Source organism: Oncorhynchus tshawytscha, linkage group LG02, assembly GCF_018296145.1.
Source record: "Oncorhynchus tshawytscha isolate Ot180627B linkage group LG02, Otsh_v2.0, whole genome shotgun sequence".
Classification (NCBI taxonomy): domain Eukaryota; kingdom Metazoa; phylum Chordata; class Actinopteri; order Salmoniformes; family Salmonidae; genus Oncorhynchus; species Oncorhynchus tshawytscha.
In genome coordinates this window covers 47,290,001-47,307,969 of record NC_056430.1, presented here as the reverse complement: position 1 = coordinate 47,307,969, position 17,969 = coordinate 47,290,001, and the positions used below count along the sequence as shown (strand labels likewise).

Here is a 17,969-nt window from a genome sequence, read left to right as displayed (position 1 = left end):
CATAAAGATATAAAACTGTATTTTTTTGTGAAGAATCAACAACAAGTGGGACACAATCATGAAGTGGAACGACATTTATTGGATATTTCAAACTTTTTTAACAAATCAAAAACTGAAAAATTGGGCAGTTTTGTGACTTTGACTAGGCCATTCCAAGACATTTAAATGTTTCCCCTTAAACCACTCAAGTGTTGCTTTAGTAGTATTCTTAGGGTCATTGTCCTGCTGGAAGGTGAACCTCTGTCCCAGTCTCAAATCTCTGGAAGACTGAAACAGGTTTCCCTCAAGAATTTCCCTGTATTTAGTGCCATCCATCATTCCTTCAATGAAAAACATCCCCACAGCATGATGCTGCCACCACCATGCTTCACTGTGGGGATGGGATTCTCGGGGTGATGAGAGGTGTTGGGTTTGCAACAGACATAGCATTTTCCTTAATGGCCAAAAAGTCCAATTGTAGTTTCATCTGACCAGAGTACCTTCTTCCATATGTTTGGGGAGTCTCCCACATGCCTTTTGGGGAACATCAAACGTGTTTGCTTATTTTCTTCTTTAAGCAATGTATTTTTTCTGGCCACTCTTCCGTAAAGCCCAGCTCTGTCGAGTGTATGGCTTAAAGTGGTCATATGGACAGATACTCCAATTTTCGCTTTGCAGCTCCTTCAGGGTTATCTTTGGTCTCTTTGTTGCCTCTCTGATTAATGCCCTCCTTGCCTAGTCTGTGAGTTTTGGTGGGCGGCCCTCTCTTGGCAGGTTTGTTGTGGTGCCATAGTCTTTCCATTTTTTTATAATGGATTTAATGGTGCTCCGTGGGATGTTCAAAGTTTCTGATATTTTTTTATAACCCAACCCTGATCTTCTCCACAATTTTGTCATGGTGTCGCTTGCTTGGTGGTGCCCCTTGCTTAGTGGTGTTGCAGACTCTGAGGCCTTTCAGAACTGGTATATATATATACTGTATATATATACTGAGATCATGTGACACTTAGATTGCACACAGGTGGACTTTATTTAATTAATTATGTGACTTCTGAAGGTAATTGGTTGCACCAGATCTTATTTAGGGGCTTCATAGCAAAGGGGGTGAATACATATGCACGCACCAGTTATTTTTTTCACTTCACTTCACCAATTTGGACTATTGTGTGTATGTCCATTTGATCAAATCCAAATAAAAATCCATTTAAATTACAGGTTGTAATGCAACAAAATAGGAAAAATGCCAAGGGGGATGGATACTTTTGCAAGGCACTGTATAGCCAACCATAGCAACTCAAAGCAGTCCATTTGACCTCTGACAAAATGCCACATCGTCGGAATCTCTCTTTCTCTCTCTCTCCTCTCTCTCTCTCTCTCTTTCTTTCTTTCTGGGCCTTTGTCTCACAGACAATACCTGTAAATGATGACTCACTCTAAGCCAGCTGTGAGGGTTACACAAACACACACTCAGCCCCCCTTCCCACCCCTGTTAGTGCACTCTTTTGTTGTCAATGTACTCTGATCACACACTGTATAATTTAGACTCCAGCAGTAGGCTGTTTATTGTCTCCTATAGGCATTCCCGAATGACATGAAACCAAAGGGCCTTCCATTTTTGGTTGACAAGATTCTCCCTCAATATCAATATTTTCTATGGCAAGCACATAAATAAATGAAGAATCTTACATAACCACATTGAAACGAATTGAGGGACACTGGCACTCTTTCAAGAGGTTTTATGATGGATCCAATCTGTTTTTGAGATTTTTACATTTACTGTAAGCAATACTGACATATACTATAAACCAGTTTGTAAAGGTTCCAGATCAGACTTGTTTATTCTGAATTCACTGCTACATGTATATGAAATTAGAACTCAGAATATTAGAAATTAGAATTTTGTCAGTTAGTGGGCCAGTTTGTAAAGAAAAAAGCAGTTATGTATAGTTGTAAGTGTGTGTTCTGTTTCTGTATGTACTCAGGCATGGAACCAGGTGTGCCGGTGAGATCGCCATGCAGGCAGATAACAATAAATGTGGAGTTGGGGTGGCGTACAACTCCAAGGTTGGAGGTAAGAGATGTAGCTAGCAACGTGCATGGGTGACCTGATGATCTTTCTTTTTCTATTTCTGTGTTTGAGGGCTGCAAAATCCCCTTTTCACTTAAATATGCCTAGATGAATTGCTTGAATTTGACTCTGGAGTTTGACTCTGGAATTTGACTCCCACTCTTGCTTGTGCCACTCGTTTTTTCATGTTAATGTAACTACCGCTGTAATGACGTGTCAAACACTCCAATAATGGCTGAAATGGGCTCAATGGAAAAACATTGGCTTTCCGTTGGACCTATAAGAATGTTAATGCTTCGTCAGGATTTAACGCGCCGTCTCAACACTTACATCACAACAAAGAGAAGAAAGATAACTTTATTTTGGTGTGTGTAGACTTTTTGTACAATTGATCAAAATTGCATGATTTAATGTAGTTGAAATGATTATAAATGAGATGTGCTGAAATGAAAGCAACTTTCGAAAAAGAACACTCAGATTATAGTGATATTATGTCTAATCTCACAAAAAAAGGTATACTACAGTATGTACAGATAGGTGTTATCTAGAGCCAAGCGTTTTGATTTTAAATCGTGTGGCTATCCTTCTCTTATGCAAGAGAACATGACAACGACAGTAGTGAATTAATCATTAATGAGGAAGTCTAGACAGCACAGGTGAGCACAGGTAGGCCTACACAGAGCCCGTTTTTGGTGGTTGCAGGCAACTTGCAGCCCTTTATATTAATTTATTAATGTATGTAAATACACCCAGTGTATATATGCAAATTAGGCAGATATGATTTTCTTTATTTTATCCCAAAGTATTACAAAGATACCTGATATACTAAGAAAGAAAATATATATGACTGCATAATACTATTTTTGTAGGACATTTTACAATAAATTGAATACCTGAACTCCCACCAAAATGCCTCAATTTATTTATTACAGAACAATCTTTTATGTACTATAATTCAGCCAATATCTGAGCGATTTGTGTGTGTGTGTGTGTGTGTGTGTGCCGGATTATCAAACGTGTCCCGAAGGTCGAGGGGCACCCAAATAGCATATGTGTAGAATTGCATGAAATATGCTTTAAAACTGCTACATTTTATCTCTGCCCCATGGCAAAAAGTGTAGAATTGCAGGAAATTTGTTTTAAAACTGTGACATTTTCTCTTAACCTCATGAAAAATGTGCAGAAAAGCATTGTGAAACTACACATTTTTCTTTCTGTATATATAAACAATGGGGGGGTGGTGGGGCCCCTCAGAGGTTCGTGCTCCAGGGCTCCAAATGCTGTAGTCCGACCCTGTGCGTGCTGGTTTGTGGGACCCAGACAACAGCTGGAAGATGTCCTGTTGGCGGCCTACTTTTTTGAGCGGATGATTACGCAATACCACTTAACCAAATGACTGAGCAACAATTGGGCATCTGTTCCTCAGGGGGCTAAAACATAGCCACAGAGGAGGCAGCTCATATATAATATTAAAATGAGAACATATATTTGGGGGCACAAGACCACTCTACTTTCGAAGTGTGACTTAAAACACTTCAACTACAGTTAAAAACAACTAGTTGCTGACGATTTTCATCATGTTGACCCTGCAGGGATCCGCATGTTGGACGGTATCGTGACGGACGCCATCGAGGCCAGTTCTATTGGCTTCAACCCAGACCATGTGGACATCTACAGTGCCAGCTGGGGACCCAACGACGATGGCAAGACGGTGGAGGGCCCCGGTCGCCTGGCGTCAAAAGCCTTTGAGTACGGCATCCAGAAGGTAACACCACAGTCCTCTCTTTTTTACCCCCTCAAAAAACATATTCATTGTAAAATTGACTCAAATTATTATTTACCCACAAAGCAGTCAAAACAAACTGAAATCCAAACAAATGGCCCATCTAAATACATTGAAATTGGATAAAAAGGGAAGATAGAAAAGGGACCTAGGCTAAAGGCTACTAAAAACAAACTTAACACTAACTCCTCACCTGTCTCCTTCCCCTCAGGGCCGCGGCGGGAAGGGCTCCATCTTTGTGTGGGCATCGGGGAACGGGGGCCGTCAGGGGGACAACTGCGACTGTGACGGCTACACGGACAGCATCTACACCATCTCCATCAGCAGTGCCTCCCAGCAGGGCCTGTCTCCCTGGTACGCTGAGAAGTGCTCCTCCACCCTGGCCACCGCTTACAGCAGCGGAGACTACACCGACCAGAGAATAGTGAGTTAAAGTGAACTCCACACCACACCACTAGATAATGGAGATTGGTATTGTGCTACATTTTGTTATGGTACATTGCGTTTTTAACTTGACTTTTCTTTATTGTACCTGTGGTTTCTTTGTTTACTTCTGTGTCCCTGCAGACCAGTGCTGATTTGCATAACGAATGCACCGAGACGCACACGGGAACCTCCGCCTCCGCCCCACTGGCTGCTGGGATATTTGCCCTGTCGCTGGAACAGAAGTGAGGCAACAATCTTGACTTAAACAATGTCAATGGAATATGTGTTTAGGACTCCCTGTCATAATGAAATATGTGTGCAGGACTTCCTATCTGATTTCTTATTTGTCCATCCCCACTAACCCCTCCCCCAGCCCTGAGCTAACATGGAGGGATCTGCAGCACTTGGTGGTGTGGACTTCTGAGTTCGACCCGCTGGCCAACAATCCCGGCTGGAAGAGGAACGGGGCAGGCCTGATGGTCAACAGTCGTTTTGGATTTGGCCTGCTCAACGCTAAGGCCTTGGTGGACCTGGCCGACCCGGCCACCTGGAAACACGTCCCCGAGAAGAAGCAGTGCATCGTCAGGGACGACTCCTTCCAGCCCAGGTACAAATACACTGCACTAGTCTAGTAGATCAGAAACATCTAATCCTCCTGACATAACATACATGTTGTATTGTTCACTTCAGACTAATTCTGGTGGGCAAGCAAACTTATAGTGTACCAGTAATTCCTTTATGGACAGAGTCCCATGTCCTAAGATGTCCCTGTGTTTTGGCTCTTCTATTGACGCAGATCAAGAGCTCTTTGATAAGACACTATCTCTACTTTTGACTAGTTTCCCATATGGAACAATATATCAACAGTACAATGAAAGCTAGAGGTTTGTGTTTGCTCAAGTGTGTTTTTGTGTATTTCATGTTTATGTGTATGTGCGTACGTGCACATGGTCCGTATTGGTAGGAAAGCTGGGATTCCGGCTTAGATTTCTGTAACAGAGGGCTCAAAAAAATCTTTGGAGCAATCTTTCATTTGTTAAATCACTTTAGGTTTTTAGGCTTTAGGATAAGCTAAGGCTAGCTGGTAATATTGCTATGTCAACATTTATCTCCAGACTAAATCTGTTCCCGGAGGAAGGGATTTTTTTTTAACCGAGCAGATGTTTTGTTTACCTTCCTTTCGGATTAACTGCCTCAGGACATGTAGTGCACTAACTACAATAGGTTAGCCACCAAGGCCAGGCTACATCATCTAAATTACCTTCATCTTAAAGGATAGGTTTGGTATTTTAGAGCTTACGGTTATACGGTTCCTTACCCTGGCATTGGTTTACAGGCCAGGAGAGATTGTATTAGGTTAGGATTTTCTTATACAGCCACTACTAGCCTCCGCTAACCCCAAAAAAATCTATGGGAGAGATGAGGACATCTGCACAATGTTAAACATTTAAACGCCAAATCAACTGAAATCACCTCACTGATTTGGTCACCTTTACATCACTTAAAGGTCCAATGCAGCCCTTTTTATCTCAATATCAAATCCTTTCTGGGTAACAATTAAGTACCTTACTGTGATTGTTGTCAATTAAAAAGTTCAAAAATAAACAAAAATAGCTTCTTAGCAAAGAGAAATTTATCAAGCAAGAATTTTGCTAGGACAGTGGGGAGGGGGAAACTGCAAACTAGCTGTTATTGTCAAGGAGGTTTGGAACTCTCTTTCTTATTGGTCTATTAACTAATTTATCGCCTGGTGATGTCACCAGGCAGGCCAAAACTCCATCCCACCAAAGGGCAATATCATAACTTTCACAATTTCACAGTATTATTCCAACCTCAGTGTGGAAATATATATAAAGCATAGGAAATCATGTCTTTTAATGCACTGGGCCTTTAAATGAATAATCTATAACTATCTTTTGGTATTTGTTTCATTGGCCCACTGTTGATACAGTCTCGAAATGTTTTGTATGTCAGCATCAATATATAGGACTTTCAAAAAACAAAATGTAACTTGCCATATCATCACGATGATGCGCTTTGCGATTTAACATGTTAAAATATGTTTTTTTGAAAGTACTATATAATCTACAAAAATGACATGAAACGGTTTCCCAATCTGGCCCATTGATTTGTGGTTAGTGAATAAAAAGTTAGTAATGGCTGTTTAAAGAATTCCCTGGCCCGTAGACTACTGTCAGTATGAGGGACCATATAACTGTCAATTCTAAAATACCAAATGCATCCTTTAAGTTTGCTATCATCTCTCGCTAATAAGTCAATTATTGATGATGTCCCTATGCCAGGCAGCTTGGGTTAAGCGACTCAGTGGCATTGACACCCAGTTTCCCATTTACCTAGGCCATCATGATCATGCCATCTCAGCATCTCAGGAGGATTTAAGACTCCACTTGTGTCATTGCTCACTGGTCTACAGCCCCGTTCCTCCAGTCCTGTATGCCAGCTTGTTGTGTTTGACTGTATTTGTTAATATATGAATAATGACCATTATATGTTAAGCTAAAGGTTTGGTATGTTGTGCTGTGTTGCAACCACAGTACTGATTTCTCTGTGCTGTGTCTTTCTGCCAGGGCATTGAAAGCAGCAGGGGAGATCACCATTGAGATCCCCACCAAGGCCTGTGCCGGCCAGAACAACGCTGTCCTCTCACTGGAGCATGTGCAAGTGGAGGCCAGCATCGAGTACACCAGGCGAGGAGACCTACACATCAAACTCACTTCCCCATCAGGTTCGTTAGACACACGCACATGCACACATGCACACACAAAATCTATATGTACACAGTACCAGTCAAAAGTTTGGACACACCTGTTCATTCAAGGGTTTTTCTTTATTTTTTACTTTTTTCTACATTGTAGAAAAATAATGAAGATATCAAAACTATGAAATAACACATTTGCAACCATGTAGTAACCAAAAAAGTGTTATTCAAATCAAAATATATTTTATATTTGAGTTTCTTCACAGTAGCCACCCTTTGCCTTGATGACAGCTTTGCACACTCTTGGCATTCTCTCAAACAGCTTCACCTGGAATTATTTTCTAACAGTCTTGTTAGAAAAGCATTCCAGGTGAAGGAGTTCCCACATATGCTGAGCACTTGTTGGCTGATTACAGCATATCACTGCAGAATTCTGTGGTAGCCATGCTGGTTAAGTGTGCCTTGAATTCTAAATAAATCACAGACAGTGTCACCAGCAAAGCACACCCACTGTCAGGGTTTACCAGAATTGGACCCAGAAGCAGACCAGGACAAGGTGAGTATAAAGATGGTGAGTATTTATTAATTAATGAGAACGTGGAGGTAGATAGTTCCGGGTGGAGGAGCAGGCAGCGGAGGTGGGTTGATGGGAGTGGATAGGCAGATCCAATGGATAACAACACACTGGCGACGAGCAGACATGGATGGGGTATGGGTTCCGGGTGAATGGCTGTAGACAAAACAAACGGCGGTAAGTTAAAGGCAAGCAAGACGTACAAAACAATAAAACAAAACAAACTCTATAAACTGGAGGCTGGTTCATGGGCACAACATACTGTTCATGGCTAACGATCCGGCAGGGAATGGATGTCAGGTCAGAGCTTTTGAAGGGGAGAGGTGATGATCAGGACAGGTGTGCAGATTACTGATGGGATACAGGTGCGGGTGAACATGATCTCCCAACAAGCTAATTCGCCCGGCAACCAGACAGGGTGCGTTCCAGGACACCGGAAACACACTCCAGGACAGAAACACAGGCAAACACAGACTCAGAAAGCGGGATTCGTGACAGTACCCCCCCTCCGACGAACGCCACCGGGCGGACTACCTGGAGCGCCAGGGTGGAGGTGGTAGAAGTCACGAAGCAGGTCGTCATCAAGGATCTGACGCCGAGGAATCCAACTCCTCTCCTCTGGACCATATCCTTCCCAATCCACGAGATATGACAGTTTCCTCGACTCAGTCCGTAGAGGAAGATCCCGTGTAGCCAACCAAACCTTATCTCCGATGGTATAAGCGGGAGCAGGAATACGGCGACGATTCGCCTGGATCTGATACCGGTCAGAAACTCTAAGGAGGACCTTCCTGGCCCGATGCCAGGTCCGGTGGCAACGACGAATGTGGGCCTGGACAGAAGGAACCGAAAGATCCCTCTCCTGAGAAGGAAACAAGGGAGGTTGGTATCCGTACAGGCATTGGAAGGGGGACATCCCAGTGGCAGATGAAGGAAGGGTATTATGGGCATACTCGACCCAGGGTAATTGAGATGACCAAGAGGTGGGATCAGAGGAGACAAGACAACGCAGCGTGGACTCCATCTTCTGGTTGGCTCTCTCCGCCTGACCATTAGATTGTGGGTGAAATCCAGAAGTGAGACTGACTGTAGCTCCAATGGCCAAACAGAAGGATCTCCAGACAGCAGAGGTAAACTGAGGACCACGGTCAGAAACAATGTCACTGGGCAATCCGTGGACCCTGAAAACCTCCCTAACCAGGATCTCGGACGTCTCCGTGGCAGATGGAAGCTTGGAGAGAGGAACAAAATGAGCAAACTTGCTGAATCTGTCCACAATGGTCAGAATGACCGTGTTCCCAACAGAAGGGGGCAATCCCGTGACAAAATCCAGGGCCAGATGCGACCAAGGTCGCCGAGGAATAGGTAGGGGGTGAAGAAGCCCAGAGCTGGGCCGATTGGTACTTTTGTTCTGAGCACAAACAGGACATGCGGCAACAAACCTCCGGTTATCTTCTCCCATGGCAGGCCACCAAAATCGTCTGCGCAGTAGCGCCATAGTCCGAGCAACGCCAGGGTGACAAGCTATCTTGCTGGCGTGGGACCACTGAAGAACAGCAGAACGGACCGACTCAGGCACGAACAACCGACCGGGTGGACCGTTACCGGGGCCGGGCTGCGTCCGAAGGGCCGCCATCACATCCTCCTCAATCCTCCATGTAACGGCTCCCACGACAAGGTTCTGGGGAAGAATCGTCTCAGTCTTGGCCCCACTCTCATCCGTCTTGGAGAACATCCGGGACAAGGCGTCCGCTTTGCCGTTCTTCGACCCAGGTCGGAACGTCAGGGAAAAATTGAAGCGTCCAAAAAACAAAGTTACCTGGCCTGACGGGAGTTGAGACGTTTAGCCGATTGCACGTAAGCCAGATTCTTGTGGTCAGTCCAGACCACAAACGGTTGCTCCGCTCCCTCCAACCAGTGACGCCACTCCTCCAAGGCAAGCTTCACAGCGAGAAGCTCCCGGTTACCCACATCGTAGTTTCTCTCAGCTGGTGAAAGACGACAAGAGTAGAAGGCGCAGGGATGGAGTTTACCGTCAGTGGAGCTACGCTGGGACAGGATGGCGCCCACCCCACATCAGACGCGTCCACCTCAACAACAAACTGACGGGAAGTGTCAGGTTGAGAGAGAATCGGCACGTTGGTGAATCGGCTCTTCAAGTTCAGAAATGCTCGGTCTTCCTCAGGAGTCCAACAGAAAATTCTGGTGCACGACGTCAGAGCAGTTAAAGGGGCGGCCACCCGGCTGTAATCACAGATAAACCTCCGATAGAAGTTCGCAAATCCCAGGAATCTCTGGAGCTGCAATCTCGTACCGGGCCGGGCCCAATCCCGAACCGCCCGAACCTTCTTTTGGTCCATCTTGATCTCACCCCTGGAGATGATGTACCCGAGGAAGGATGTAGTGTGGGCGTGAAAATCACACTTCTCTGCCTTCACAAACAGACGGTTCTCCAATAACCGCTGCAGGACCTGCTTAACATGCTGGATGTGGCTGGAAAGCTCCTTGGAGAAAATCAGGATGTCATCCAGGTAAATGAACACAAACAGACTGATCATATCCCTCAGCACGTCATTCACCAAACCTTGGAACACTGCTGGAGCGTTGGAAAGTCCAAACGGCATCACCTGGTACTCGAAATGTCCCATAGGTGTATTGAATCCAGTCAACCACTCGTCCCCCTCTTTGATCCGAACCAGATGATACGCATTGCGTAGATCAAGCTTCGTAAACACAGTAGCACCCTGTAAAGAGTCGAAAGCGGAGCTCATCAAGGGCAAGGGGTACTTGTTCTTGACCGTAATATCATTCAACCCCGATAATCAATATACGGTCGAAGAGAGCCATCCTTCTTACTCACAAAAAAAATACAGCTCCCAGGGGTGATGACGAGGGACGAATGAGACCTGCAGCAAGAGACTCCTTTATGTAGGTCTCCAGGGCTTCCCGCTCAGGTCGAGAAATACTGTATAACCGTCCCTTGGGAAAGGCAGCTCCAGGGAACAGCTTAATTGTACAATCATAAGGTCGGTGGGGAGGAAGTGACTGAGCTTTCTGCTTACTGAACACCTCACCCAACTCGTGATATGTTTCAGGAACCAGGGACAAATCAGGAGGAGCAGACTCACTGACCCGACTGGGGACAGCATGAGAACAGGCAGTCCTGAGGCAGTTAGCATGGCACTCAATGCTCCAACTAGTTACCTTACCAGTCACCCAATCGAACAAAGGATTGTGTTCTCTTAGCCAGGGGTATCCAAGAACCAGAGGAACATGGGGGGAAGGCAAAATGAAAAAAGAAATTACCTCTGAATGATTCCCCGACAACAACATCTTAACCGGTTCAGTCCTCATAGTGATCCGTGCCAGACTACTGCCGTTCAGAGTGGTTGCTTCAATGGCTTCCGGTAATTGCTCCTTGGAAAGCCCCAGCTGTTCCACTAAGTCGGCATCAATGAAGCTGTCATCGGCACCTGAATCGATGAAAGCGTTAATCGCTAAACTCTGATTCTTATTTATGAGGGTAGCAGGAAAATGAGGTCTGACAGGGCTCTTGAGAGGTTGAAACTGGCTCGCTAACAAACCTCCCAAACTTAACGAGCCGAGCAGTTTAACGGGCGCTGAGGACAAAAGGAGATGTAATGTCCCGAGCTACCACAGTAGAGGCAGCTGTTGGTCTCACGTCTACGTTGGCACTCGTCCTTAGTTAACCCGTGCCGCCCCACTTGCATAGGTTCAGGATCTGGCGGCAGGACTCCTCCACTAATCCCGTGTGAGGGAAAATGATCAACCCGTTCTGGTCCACTTCCTGACCCGAATGGTAACCGAGTCTCAGATTGATTAGATGGACACCACTGCTTCTACCTCCTTCTCTCTCAGACTCTATTATCTACCCGAATAGCTAAGGTGACCAAACTATCTAGATCACTAGGCTCTGGATAGGAGATCAGCTCGTCCTTGAGTTGCTCCGACAACCCCTGGTAAAAAAACGCTTGTAGTGATTCCTCATTCCAACCACTCTCCACAGCCAATGTCCTGAATTCTATCACAAAGTCTGCCACACTGCGATCTCCTTGGTGAAGAGAGAACAAACGTTTAGCTGCGTCCTTACCTCGGACTGGATGGTCAAAAAGCTTTCTCATCTCTGCCGTGAAACCCTGGTATGACGTCATGCATGTGTCCCGTCGTTCCCAAACAGCTGAAGCCCATTCCAGAGCTCTACCACGCAGCAGCTCAATAACAAAAGCTATCCTAGCCTTATCTGTGGCGTAAGAGTAGGGCTGCAGATCAAAAACTAACCCACACTGTAAAAGAAATGAACGGCATCCTCCCAGATCTCCCTCGTACTTCTCCGGTGTCGGAACCTTGGGCTCACGGAAGGAACCCGCTCCCGAATCGGCAGGTGATATGGGTGAAACAGGTGGTGGATGATCCGCCGGCAACCTGAGCTGATCCTGGATACTCGTTAATCTATCCGATAAGTTCCGGATTGAACCCGCTATCTCGTGTAGCGCCGTGTTGTGTTGTCCCAACATCTTCTCCTGCTGGGTAATTGTATGGCAAACGGAGTCCAGGTCCGCTGGGTTCATCACTGGCCGGATCGTTCTGTCAGGGTTTACCAGAATTGGACCCAGAAGCAGACCAGGACAAGGTGAGTATAAAGATGGTGAGTATTTATTAATTAATGAGAACGTGGAGGTAGATAGTTCCAGGTGGAGGAGCGGGCAGCGGAGGCGGGTTGATGGGAGTGGATAGGCAGATCCAATGGATAACAACACACTGGCGACGAGCAGACATGGATGGGGTATGGGTTCCGGGTGAATGGCTGTAGACAAAACAAATGGTGGTAAGTTAAAGGCAAGCAAGACGTACAAAACAATAAAACAAAACAAAACAAACTCTATAAACTGGAGGCTGGTTCGTGGGCACAACATACTGTTGTTCATGGCTAACGATCCGGCAGGGAATGGATGTCAGGTCAGAGCTTTTGAAGGGGAGAGGTGATGATCAGGACAGGTGTGCAGATTACTGATGGGATACAGGTGCGGGTGAACATGATCTCCCAACAAGCTAATTCGCCCGGCAACCAGACAGGGTGCGTTCCAGGACACCGGAAACACACTCCAGGACAGAAACACAGGCAAACACAGACTCAGGAAGCGGGATTCGTGACACCCACACCTCCTCCTCCGTGCTTCACGGTGGGAACCACACATGCGGAGGTCACCTAATCTGCGTCTCACAAAGACACAGGAATTGGAACCAAAAAATCTCAAATTTAGACTCATCAGACCAAAGGACAGATTTCCACTGATCTAATGTCCATTGATCGTGTTTCTTGGCCCAAGTAAGTCTCTTTGCAGCAATTCGAACGTGAAGCATTTATTTGGGCTGCAATTTCTGAGGCTGATAACTGTAATGAACTTATCCTCTGCTGCAGAGGTACAGTGCCTTGCGAAAGTATTCGCAAGTATTCATATCCAGGTGTTAGAATGGCCAAGTCAAAGTCCAGACCTGAATCCAATCGAGAATCTGTGGAAAGAACTGAAAACTGCTGTTCTCAAATGCTCTCCATCCAACCTCACTGAGCACGAGCTGTTTTGCAAGGAGGAATGGGAAAAATTTAGTGGATATTGCAAACTGATAGAGACAAATCAAAAATGAAAAAGGTGGCGCTACAAAGTATTAACTTCAGGGGGCCCCTTTGCACGCCCAATTTTTAAGTTTTTGATTTGTTAAAAATTTTTGAAATATCCAATAAATGTTGTTCCACTTCATGATTGTGTCCCACTTGTTGTTGATTCTTCCCAAAAAAATACAGTTTTATATCTTTATGTTTGAAGCCTGAAATGTGGCAAAAGGTCGCAAAGTTCAAGGGGGCCAAATACTTTCGCAAGGCACTGTAACTCTGGGTCTTCCTTTCCTGTGGCAGTCCTTATGAGCCAGTTTCATCATAGCGCTTGAGGTTTTTTGCGACTGCACTTGGAGAAACTTTCAAAGTCTTAAAGTAATGATGGACTGTAATTTCTCTTTGCTTATTTGAGCTGTCCTTGCCATAATATGGACTAGGTCTTTTACCAAATAGGGCTATCTTCTGTATACGTTGTCAAAACACAACTGATTTGCTCAAACATTAATTAAGAAGGAAATAAATTCCACAAATTAACTTTTAACAAGGCACACCTGTTAATTGTAATACATTCCAGGTGACGACCTCATGAAGTTGGTTGAGAAAATGCTAAGAGTATGCAAAGCTGTCATCAAGGCAAAGGGTGGCTACATTGAAGAATCTCAAATATAAAACATTTTTTGATTTGTTTAACACTTTTTTGGTTACTACATGATTCCATATGTGTTATTTAATTGTTTTGATGTTTTCACTATTATTCTAAAATGTAGAAAATAGTACAAATAAAGAAAACCCCTGGAAAAACCCCTGGGTTGTCCAAACTTTTTACTGGTACTGTATATATATATATATATAAAGCTCTGGAAAAAAATAAGAGACCACTCCAAAATAATCTGTTTCTCTGGTTTACTATTTATATGTACAGTTGAAGTCGGAAGTTTACATACACTTAGGTTGGAGTCATGAAAACTCGTTTTTCAACCACTCCACAAATTTCTTGTTAACAAACGATAGTTTTGGCAAGTCGGTTAGGACATCTACTTTGTGCATGACACAAGTAATTTTTCCAACAATTGTTTGCAGACAGATTATTTAACCTATAATTCACTGTATCACAATTCCAGTGGGTCAAAGGTTTGAATACACTAAGTTGACTGTGCCTTTAAACAGCTTGGAAAATTCCATAAAATTATGTCATGGCTTTAGAAGCTTCTGATTGGCTAATTGACATCATTTGAGTCAATTGGAGGTGTACCTGTGGATGTATTTCAAGGCCTACCTTCAAACTCAGTGCCTCTTTGCTTGACATCATGGGAAAATCAAAAGAAATCAGCCAAGACCTCAGAAAAAAATGTGTAGACCTCCACGAGCCTGGTTCAGCCTTGGGATCCATTTCCAAACACCTGATGGTACCATGTTCATCTGTACAAACAATAGTACGCAAGTATAAACACCATGGGACCACACAGCTGTCCTACTGCTCAGAAAGGAGACACGTTCGGTCTCCTAGAGGTGAACGTACTTTGGTGCAAGAAGTGCAAATCAATCCCAGAACAACAGCAATGGACCTTGTGAAAATGCTGGAGGAAACAGGTACAAAAGTATCTATATCCACAGTAAAACGAGTCCTATATCGACATAACCTGATAGGCCACTCAGCAAGGAAGAAGCCATAAAAAAGGCAGACTACGGTTTGCAACTGCACATGGGGACAAAGATCTTACTTTTTGGAGAAATGTCCTCTGGTCTGATGAAATAAAAATAGAACTGTTTGGCCATAATGACCATCGTTATGTTTGGAGGAAAAAGGGTGAGGCTTGCAAGCCAAAGAACACCATCCCAACTGTGAAGAACTGGGGTGGCAGCATCATATTGTGGGGGTGCTTTGATGCAGGAGGGACTGGTGCACTTCACAAAGACAAATCTGCCTGATACCAGCCTTGCTGAGCACCACCAGATCATTACCGATCCTCCACCAAATTTCACGTGGGTGTGAGACATGGAGAGGCCTACAAGCCACAGAGTCTCACACCCCAAATCCTTATTAATCTGAAACACAATACCCCACAATGACAAAGCGAAAACAGGTTTATAGACATTTTTGCAAATGCATAAAAATTAAAAATCAGAAATACTTTATTTTCATAAGTATTCATACCCTTTGCTATGAGACTCAAAATTGAGCTCAGGTGCATCCTGTTTCCATTGAACATCCTTGAGATGTTTCTACAACTTGATTTACCACCTGTGGTAAATTCAATTGATTGGACATGATTTTGAAAAGCACACACCTGTCTATATAAGGTTCCACACTTGACGGTGCATGTCAGACCAAAAACCAAGCCATGAGTTCGAAGAAATTGGTCCGAGACACAGAGACAGGATTATGTCAAGGCACAGATCTGGGAAGGGTACCAAAACAATTCTGAAGCATTGAAGGTCCCCAAGAAAACAGTGACCGCATCCATTCTTAAATGGAAGAAGTTTGGAACCACTAAGAGTCTTCCTAGAGCTGGCCGCCCGGCCAAACTGAGCAATCGGGGGAGAAGGGCCTTGGTCAGGGAGGTGACCAAGAACCCGATGGTCACTCTGACAGAGCTCCAGAGTTCCTCTGTGGAGATGGTTGTCCTTCTGGAAGGTTCTCCCATCTCTGCCTCAATCCACCAAACAGGCCTTTATGGTAGAGTATCCAGATGGAAGCCACTCCTCAGTAAAAGACACATGACAGCCAGCTTGGAGTTTGCCAAAAGGCACCTAAAGGACTCCAGATTCTCTGGTCTGATGAAACCAAGATTGAACTCTCTGGCCTGAATACTAAGCGTCACGTCTGGAGGAACCTTGGCACAATTCCTACGGTGAAGCATGGTGGTAACCGCATCATGTTGTGTGGAGGTATTTCAGCGTTAGGGATTGAGAGACTAGTCAGGATTGAGAGAAAGATAAAGGGAGCAAAGTACAGAGAGATCCTTGAGGAAAACCTGCTCTAGAGCACTCAGGACATGAGACTGGGGCGAAGGTTCACCTTGCAACAGGACAACAGGATTAACTTCCGGCACCGACAGAGATGGCCGCCTCACTTTGCGTTCCTAGGAAATTCTGCAGTATTTTGTTTTTTTACGTGTTATTTCTTACATTGGTACACAAGGTAATCTTAGGTTTTATTACATACAGTCGGGAGGAACTACTGGGTATAAGAGCAAAGTCAACGTACGATCATTACGACCAGGAATACGACTTTCCCAAAGCGGATCCTGTGTTTTGCCCACCACCCAGGACAATGGATCGGATCCCAGCCGGCGAACCAAAACAACGATGCCGTAAAAGGGGCAGACGAAGCGGTCTTCTGGTCAGGCTCCGGAGACGGGCACATCGCACAACGCTCTCTAGCATACTACTCGCCAATGTCCAGTCTCTTGACAACAAGGTTGATGAAATTCGAGCAAGGGTAGCATTCCAGAGAGACATAAGAGACTGTAACGTTCTTTGCTTCACGGAAACATGGCTCACTCGAGACACGCTATCGGAGTCGGTACAGCCAGCTGGTTTCTTCACTTATCGTGCCGACAGAAACAAGCATCTTTCTGGTAAGAACAGATCTCTTCGATTATAATCACAGCCGCATATATTCCCCCCCAAGTAGACACATCGATGGCCCTGAACTGACTTTATTTGACTCTATGTAAACTGGAAACCTGAGGCTGCATTCATTGTAGCTGGGGATTTTAACAAGGCTAATCTGAAAACAAGACTCCCTAAATTCTATCAGCATATCGATTGTGCTACCGGGGCTGGTAAAACCATGGATCATTAATATTCTAACTTCCGTGACGCATATAAGGCCCTCCTGCGCCCTCCTTTCGGAAAAGCTGACCACGACTCCATTTTGTTGCTTCCAGCCTATAGATAGAGACTAAAACAGGAAGCTCCCGCGCTCAGGTCTGTTCAACACTGGTCCGACCAATCTGATTCCACGCTCAAGATTTCTTCGATCACGTGGACTGGGATATGTTCCGCATTGCGTCAAACAACAACATTGATGAATAAGCTGATTCGGTGAGCGAGTTAATTAGCAAGTGCATTGGGGATGTCGTACCCACAGCAACTATTAAAACATTCCCAAACCGTGGATTGATGGCAGCATTCGCACGAAACTGAAAGCGGCGAACCACTGCTTTTAATCAGAGCAAGGTGACCGGAAACATGACCGAATACAAACAGTGTAGCTATTCCCTCCGTAGGGCAATCAAACAAACTAAGCATCAGTATAGAGACAAAGTAGAGTCGCAATTCAACGGCTCAGACACAAGAGATATGTGGCAGGGTCTACAGTCAATCACGGATTACAAAAAGAAAGCCAGCCCCGTCGCGAACCAGGATGTCTTGCTCCCAGACAGACTAAACAACTTCTTTGCTCGCTTTGAGAACAATGCAGTGCCACTGACACGGCCCGCTACCAAAACCTGCGGACTCTCCTTCACTGCAGCCGATGTGAGTAAAACATTTAAACGTGTTAACCCTGGCAAGGCTGCAGGCCCAGACGGCATCCCCAGCCACGTCCTCAGAGCATGCGCAGACCAGCTGGCTGATGTGTTTATGGACATATTCAATCAATCCTTATCCCAGTCTGCTGTTCCCACATGCTTCAAGAGGGCCACCATTGTTCCTGTTCCCAAGAAAGCTAAGTTAACTGAGCTAAACGACTACCGCCCCGTAGCACTCACTTCCGTCATCATGAAGTTCTTTGAGAGACTAGTCAAGCACCACATCACCTCCTACCTGACACCCTAGACC

At 45.0% G+C, this 17,969-nt stretch overlaps 1 protein-coding gene across 1 annotated transcript in view; it reads left to right on the top strand.

The window, feature by feature from the left end:
• The window catches only part of LOC112233763 (neuroendocrine convertase 1-like), a 32,801-nt gene that overhangs the window by 10,094 nt on the left and 4,738 nt on the right, over positions 1 to 17,969 (top strand). The window contains exons 6-11 of the mRNA XM_024401607.1: positions 1,962 to 2,050; positions 3,640 to 3,812; positions 4,042 to 4,254; positions 4,398 to 4,498; positions 4,630 to 4,863; positions 6,845 to 7,002. Of these exons, the coding sequence (XP_024257375.1) occupies positions 1,962 to 2,050; positions 3,640 to 3,812; positions 4,042 to 4,254; positions 4,398 to 4,498; positions 4,630 to 4,863; positions 6,845 to 7,002 (968 nt within the window). The remainder of the gene's footprint in view (positions 1 to 1,961; positions 2,051 to 3,639; positions 3,813 to 4,041; positions 4,255 to 4,397; positions 4,499 to 4,629; positions 4,864 to 6,844; positions 7,003 to 17,969) is intronic.